The sequence below is a fragment of the Gobio gobio genome (assembly GCF_949357685.1).
Source record: "Gobio gobio genome assembly, chromosome: 1".
NCBI classification, from domain to species: domain Eukaryota; kingdom Metazoa; phylum Chordata; class Actinopteri; order Cypriniformes; family Gobionidae; genus Gobio; species Gobio gobio.
In genome coordinates, this window is record NC_137097.1 from 13,801,785 (window position 1) to 13,810,165 (window position 8,381).

The 8,381-nt window shown below is 39.6% G+C and overlaps 1 protein-coding gene across 1 annotated transcript; it reads left to right on the forward strand.

The window, feature by feature from the left end:
• Window positions 1-1,131: 1,131 nt before the first annotated feature.
• Window positions 1,132-3,414, forward strand: LOC307117259 (E3 SUMO-protein ligase KIAA1586-like; the record flags this gene model as incomplete). The annotated part of the gene is made up of 1 exon (XM_079802050.1): window positions 1,132-3,414. One exon carries the CDS (start codon window positions 1,132-1,134, stop codon window positions 3,412-3,414), a length of 2,283 nt encoding a protein of 760 aa, XP_079658176.1.
• Window positions 3,415-8,381: the final 4,967 nt, after the last annotated feature.

Genomic DNA, 8,381 nt, shown 5'->3' on the forward strand with positions numbered 1-8,381 from the left:
CGACTGTGCGTGTATGCCTGTTACACGACCAGAATGTGCGTGTCTACACATACAAAAGAAACACGTTAAAAATTGCTGCGTTGACGCGGAAAACAGTGCGTGTTGAAACCACCATAGACCGTAAAAAACAGTCATGAGTCACGCGTTTCGTATAAAGAGATTTGGCCCCGGGCGCGTTCCATATTAGAGCCCTAGTCCAATGACGTGCGAGGTCGAGGTCATGGCCATGACGCGTAGAAGACGAGCTTTAAGCTTTTTTTTTATGTTTTTTGCTGCTTTCCTTTTTCGTGATCAACAATGAAAGGACACCGTCTTCAACTCAATCTCTGCATGGACGCGACAAACTTTTTGGACTCATTTTCAGGAGGCTGTCTTCGTCTTCATAACTCTGAGGCAAACAGCAGGCGCTATGAGCCACAGCATGGGTAATGTAACGTTACGATTTAAAGAATATGCTTGTATTCAGCTGTATAAGGAAATGGATGCGTTAATAGATCCGAGCTTAAAACTGCACATTTTGTTTACACAGACTATCCTCGCCTCATAACGAAGCCGTGAGCTCTTATCTGCGTGGAGCGATTTCCGCGAGTCCAGATTTAACCGCTGGTCATGACGAAATTGTGTGTAAGTAACTTCTAATGTGTTTCTCATTCCTTGTTTAATTTTACCGTGACTGTTTTTATTAATACCAGTCTCATGCAGGGCTTAATTTGAGCCGGAACACGCCGGAACATGTTCCGGCACCTCCAAAGTTGGATCCGGAACCTTTATTATTGAATCCGGCACCTCATATGTCACTATTCAAATTAATCGTCAAAAAAAAAAAAAAAAAAAAAAAAACTATTTGTGTAGTGTTCAATGTTATTGGTCGTGTTCGTATTTATTCCCTATGAAAGTTCCATAAAAAATTGTGTTCAACTTTCGATGCGTTTTGAGGTGAATGTTTAATTTAGAGTAAAGCCCCGTTCACACCGCCAGCGATTTTGTCGCTGCCTGTCGCTGGCGGGGCTTCAGACAGAGAGGGGGAGGGGAGAGGGACGACGAAAGGTGAAGCACTTAAAGTGACACATGCTATTCGCGCTTGTTGTGAAGCCTTGAGATCGCTGTTAGCCTCGCCCTCGTTTGGTAAAAATGTCAAAAAGACAACAAAGTTTGCTTAATTTTTTTAAATACGCTGGCCAGTCAGATCCCAAACAACTAAAGATCGTGTCCGCTGATCACAGGAGCAGTAGTACGCCTACAATTGATGCTGCTAAATCTGCACCTATAGTTAGCGGGGATGATGACCCACACGGGGAAGGGGATGAAGATGACGACGAGACGGCTGATGGGCACTTTGAATCTGCGAGAGATTGTGATGCCGACGAAGCAGGTACATTTGTCGGGGACACTCAAACTTGGCAAATCTGGACGGACGCTCAGTTTACAGAGAAAAAGAAAAGTTATCCCTGGCTTATAATGGACAAAACTGGACTGGGCTGTGCCATTTGTAAAAAAGTGGGATCACTTGGTCCGGAAAAAACTGCAGGTTTGAAACTGGCAAAAGAGTGGATCTCGGGCTCAGTGACATCATCTGCGCCCGATTTAAAAAAACAGCAAAGAGCCTTAAGGAAAAAGGTTTTTGAGCATGGGAGTACTAAAGCACATGTAATGGCATCAAATATTTGTGATAAAGCAAACGAAAATATATTGGTAAACGCAGTAATCAATATGCAAAGCGAGCAGGTGCAAACGACTGCCAGAATTTTCCGCACTGCTTACAAGGAGGCCAAGCGTCACAGGCCAGCTTACGGCTTTGAACATGAAATAGACTGTCAGGAAATGAATGGAGTTGATATGGGGAGGATTCTCCACTCTAACGTGGCATGTTCTCATATACAACAGCATATTGCAACTGACATGAAAAGAAAACTGCTTGAGAGGATTGTCACTTGTGCTCCAAAAATCGGACTCATGTTGGATGAGGCCACAGGATTAAATAAAAAGAGCGCATTAATTGTTTATTTACGAATGCAGTTGCCAGAAATGGAATCACCCGAGAACATATTCTTTGATCTTGTGGAGTTAGATGATTTTGGCGCAGAAGGCATTGTCCGCAAACTGTTGGATGCCTTACATCACGCAAACTTAGACGAGGCATTCCTCTCAAAAACACTTGTCGGTCTCACATGTGACGGTGCGTCAGTGATGCTTGGACGCAAGAGTGGGGTTGCAACTCGACTTAAAGCCCGCTTCCCAAACATCATGGTGTGGCACTGCTCTGCGCATCGACTTGAGCTTGCAGTTGGTGATGTGATGAAAGAAATGGGGGCTATAAATCATTTCAAAATCCTCATGGATAAACTTTACGCACTGTACAGCACATCAAACAAAAACCGAGTGGAGCTCAAAGAGTGTGCTGACGGTTTGAACATTCAATTGTGTAAGATCGGTCGGGTGTTGGACAACAGATGGGTGGCATCTAGTCTCAGAACAGTCCAAGCTGTGTGGAGAAGTTATCCTGCCCTCCACAGACATTTTACGCACGCAGCGGAGGATCCTGCTCGCGAGAGCGCAACTCGGGAAAGCTATAATGGCATGGCAAAGCGCATTTCATCCCATGCCTTTGTTTACAATATCGGACTCATGTATGACGCACTGCAAGAACTGTCAGAGCTGTCTCTTGAGCTCCAAAAACAAGAATGCAATATCATAATGGCGCATAAAGCCATTTGCCGACAGATCAGGGTGTTCGAGGCTATGTCTGAGCGGCCCGGTCAATACAGCCTTTTGAGTCAGCGTGGGGTCGAGGAAAACTCCTTTCAGGGAGTACCGCTGCATGCAGGGCGGCTCACTGACAAAACCCTGGACCAGAGGACGTTTTTTGGGAGCCTGGCAAAAAACCTGGAGAAACGCATGTTATCACAGGGGAAAGACCAAACAGGATACAGCAAGCTAATTGAGGATTTAAAAGTGCTTTATCCACAATATTGGCCACAGGATGGTGACGCGCTGTTCGGGGAGAGTGAAGTTGAGATGCTCTGCCAGCAGTTTTGCATTAATAGCCCACGGAAGGTCATCAGGGCATTCAGGGAATACCGTGAGAATAATGGAACATTCATTCCAGATGAACTGAATTACCTATTGGCTGCGGTCAACACTGTCCCCATCTCAAGTGCTGAGTGTGAAAGGGGCTTTTCCCAGATGAACTTAATCTGTACTGCAAACAGGGCATCTCTTCTCCCCTCTACCATCTCCTCCCTACTCTTCCTTTGCCTCGTCGGCCCGCCGCTTACCCGGTTCAACCCTTTTCCATACGTGAGGTCATGGATTGCAAAAGGGAAAAAAAATGCACTGGACACGAGGTGTAGAGAAAGAAGCAGAATCGAGGCCGGGGGCACTATCGATGCTGTATGGGCCGTTTTGGATCAATAGGATAACGACCTGATGTGTTTGTGTTGATTATTGGGTGGTCATCATTAAAATAGCCTACTATATAGTTTTATATGAAATGTAGTATTATATATATATATTCTACTATGTGAAATTTCATTGTGTTTATTTAAGTCCCACAATAGCCTGTTGCTGTTTATCTGGATGGAGTGTTTTTCTTTTTTTTTTTCTTGGTTAATTTAATATTCCGAAAAATAACTGCTTGTGAAAACAATTCATGCAGTGTATTTTTTTACATGTCGCACCCGTGCAGTGCATGTTCTGAAATAAAAATAAAAATTGCCTTGAATAGGCTACACGCGGCCTTGTTTGTTTTGCGGTCTATTGACGCAATGCTCTGCTGATGCGAGCCGCGAGAAAGCCATAGTCTGTTGTAGAAAGGATACCATCCAATGCAACAAATATATTTAATGGCTAATGTATTCATAGGCCTATGCTGAGTTTAATGTATTTATGATTAGATGCGCTGCAGTTCACGCGCAATGCAATTGAACGCGGCGCACCGGTGCCTCCATTTCACGATTATTATATTGTCTGTTATATTTGCTTTTTATTTATTAAATACAAGCAATTAGTTAATGCAACATTTACTAAAATTAATATACAATTTATACAAAAAAAAAAATTCGTTTCAAAGAAAGACTTTTTCTACAAAGCAAAACTTAATGAAAGTGGTAAAAAATAATGTCACCCGAATATATATATATATATATATATATATATATATATATATATATATATATATATATATATATATATATATATATATATTTAAAATATAGGCCTATATTTTATTTATATATGATGATCGTTATCGGTAGTGATATTATTATTGCAAATGTTTTTCATTTGTTTAATAAATCTAATAATTCTGACTGGGCACATCACTATAGTCATAACTTTTATTTCTATCTCAAATGATTTTTAATAACTTGGCTGAGAAAAAAAAATGATAGGGGGTACGTTATTGAAAAAAGATTGAGAAGCACTGCTATAGGCAGTGTAAAAAATGTTTTGTTCCGTTACCTCCAACCTGCGTTTTGAGTCGCCGGATCCACCCCCCCTCTGCGCTCCGGGACCTCCCACTTTACAAATTAAGCACTGGTCTCATGTAATTGTTTTCCAGCTGCCTGTAAGACGTATTATGAATCGACACGCCGGAGCTTCAGATACAAAGCACCTTAACAAACAACCTGAGTCGATCAAGAAGAAAAAGGGTAAGATTTATTATATTAGATCCGTTTTTTGTCAATGTGAGTATTTTTCAGGTTGCTTATTGTCTTTATGGATTGTATTACAGTTGCTGGAAGCGAGAGTGTGCTGGATGAGGTGGACGTTTGGAAGTCCGCGACCATTGAACTCATGTCTGACGAGGAAGCCGGCTTTGTTGACGGTGTGTCTGGATGGATTGTGCGGCCACTGGCCTCTCGCAGCCTGGAGCATGCCGAACTTTACATTACATTACGAGACATTACTGCTGCACTGTACATAGTTGTGTGTTTAACAATAAAGCTCTTTCTTTGAGTAAACCGCTGTGTTTTATAAATTAAGCCCTTTCTTTGAATCAACAGCTGTATGCTTATAAATGAAGCTCTTTCTTTGAATAAACGGCACGGTCCGTATAATTTTCCCATATAGTCCTTGATGGTATGAATACTTCATAGCACAATAACATTAATATGAAACAAATTATTACAACATAAATTATATATTTATTATTATTATTGGGGTTTACATTTATAATGAGCCAGGGGGACCAATAATGATTGGTTTGCAGTGATCTGCCAACCAATCACGAGGGATTTTTCTTTTTTAAATGTAGTGGCTTCAGCCAATAGTGAGTGAGTAAATTCAGGTCAGGCCGTTGACTCTCTGGTTTCGCTGCTATTCATATGCTAATTAGAGGCGTCGCACCTCCGCGCGGTCTCTCAGCGGGGGGCTCTCCACCTACGTCATGGTTCGTTTACGACAATTTGTGGCACAGACGAACGCGACGTTCGCTGCCTCTAAATTGTCGAAAACTGCCGAAAATTAGGGAGATTTCCAGGAGTATACAGGCGTTTACGGGGTCGAAAATCCCACTTTTCATGCAGTGATAGTGGCAATCCTCAAGTAGTATAACGCATATAGGCCTACATTTCATCATAATGTCCTAAACATTTAGAAGTTACAACGTTTTGTAATAAATGGTTTGACTCTATTGGGATTAAGCTCAAGACTGTTTAATACATGATTAACACATCAGATTCACAGCCAGGTCAACGCCAATCCAGTTTTTCCTGCTAAATAAAAGTGTTGAACGGACCCCAAAAGCCTCTGAGTTGATACTTCTACAAGCTGAACTAGGACGAAGGACTGTTGCCATCCCAGAGGATGCTGATCACTCCGAGGTCTTGCACTTCAAGTTCTACGAATAAAGTGACTCTTGAAATTACTTTTCATTTACCTAAAAGCTGGCATATTTGAGATATTTACCCCTGGTTTCACAGACACAGACTAAATGCATGTTTGAGCTGTTTTAATAAAAAAATTACTTTCACCGAGATATCTTAAAATATGTTGGTGCTGTTGTTTTGTCTCAAGATGCACAGCAATAATGTAGCTTTCTAGGACATTTTTATAAAACCATTTTTTTTTATATAGCCCTGTCTGTGAAACAAGGCCTTACAAAATGTATTAATTCAGCTTAATTAGGCTCCCTATATATCATTCAGTTCACTATATTTAATAGTGTGATTTTCTTATCAAGCAAGTCTTGTCTTAATAAAGTTTGGTTTTTAAATACCACCAGATATCTAAATTGTTAGAGACATATTCAAAAATGGAATCATTGGAGGGAGCCTGGATGCTATATAAAGCTGTTGGTATGATAACTTGGTTGATATTTGATTGTTTCATTGTGACTTCAGCTTTAAATATCAGTACACTGGATTGTTCCTTAGTAGCATCTCTGCTTCAAAACTATTTTTAATTTTCTACTTTTGACACTATCTTAGTTTGTCTACCTTGGCTACTCAATGTTAGAATGGAATAGAATATTAATTTCTAAAACATTTTTGTTATTCAGATTTGTCTTTTTAAACAAATAACGGATAAATGTTTTTCAGGTGGATCTGGTCAGCGAAAGCTGAATGTGGTTGCTGAAGGAAACACAGGTTCCTACCTCATTAAAACGGTTGGAGGAAAAGGCTGTTTATACATTATGCCAATTCAAAACACTCTGGACATCTCCCCTTTGCCTTACTCATCCAAAGAATTTGTAAAAATGTTGAAAGCTTGATGTGTCAAATGCCACACAGACATACAGTATATACTACATATTGACCTCGTCACAGACTTAAATGAAACCACTGTTGCAACTTCATCCACCATTTCTTATAATCTCAACAACTGCAATAATATACTGTATGTATTTGTCAAACCTCTGACAGCAATATGAACAGCAGTCTTCATAATAACGCTAAAATAACAGTAGGTATACTTAAATGAATGACAGTATATCTAGTATTTTAATGCATGATAATTAAAATGATGCAAAAAATTTACAGAAGACCATGGAGTGGCTGTAAATCACATTAATTTCTAGTGATTGACAGCGGAAGTAACAGATAAATCTCTAGGAATAATCTTAGCCTGGCTGTTAGCCTGCTCTGGAATAAATCTCTATAGTAACTTAATTTAGCTTGCTTTCATGCAACTGAGTCAGGGCTAAATTCAGCCAGGATAACTGGAAAATCCCAGGTTAATCCCTTATCTTGCTTTTGTGCAATAGCCCTCTGGTCCAGAGGTAGTCGAGGACGCATTGTGTTCGGATCTCAGTTTAATGTAAACGCAATTCAGCAATCGTATCTACATTCAGAGGGCACAACCTCACCCACTCTCACCGCGTGCCTGTCAGGCAATAATGGACGGACACAGTTTTGTCAAGAAAAAGTATTTCACTTTGACAATAATTTAAAACTTGTTATTTAAACTAACAGGATATCCTCTGTGCCATCTTTCATTTTAATTGTGCAACAATATCTGAACAAGGTCATCGTCACTCAGCACTGCTGGTCGTGAGATCTAAATGAAGAGCTGCACGCTGCTCAAGTTAACGCTTGGCTACCCTATATGTTTTTATTGCTTCAGCATGTTTATTATAGATTATCTTCCATTTCGTCTACAATAGGCCTATGCAAGCCACGCTACAATCTTAGCACTTAAACCTTGATGATATGACTCATTTAACCCTCTGGATTCTGCACTGTTTTGGGGCCCTTTACAAATTTTGACATGCAACATTTGTGCTTTTTTCAGTTGCTTATAAACATATTAATGGCAAAAGTGCAATTACACTGTATTCAGCACAAACTGGGCTACCATAATATGAGAGCAACGTGTATGTACATGCTTGTATTTTTGAGAGAATAATGTTTATGCATGTTTTTTGAAAAAACTAAAAAATGTAAGTCACTAAAATAAGGTCTCAAAACAAATGTGTCTTTAAGACTTTTGACTATTGGGTGTATTTGCCTAGAGTTTTTGCTTCAAACTGATGTGAGAATCATTGAGCCTACTCATTCACATAAAACAATATATTCATTTACAATTTGTAAGACACTTTTTCTTAACAAAGGCCATATGCGAGGAGGCGTGAACGATCATGAATAATGATGTAAATCACACCGGAGAGAACGCATAATGAGCTGCATAATGAATGAGCCTCAGGTATGTGTCAGAGAGCAACAAGACAAAATAAATATAATTTGTTGTAGTTTATTTAGAATATAGTTAACAAAGGCACATTACAAAGGCCTATTATAAATTATAAAAAGATTTGACTACTATTTTTTATGTTTTTGAAAGAAGTCTCATGCTAATAAACAGTAATATTGTGACACTGAACCCAATTCAGTATTCAGTGTACAAATAACTGAATAATGGGTAATGATTAATGTTATAAGTAA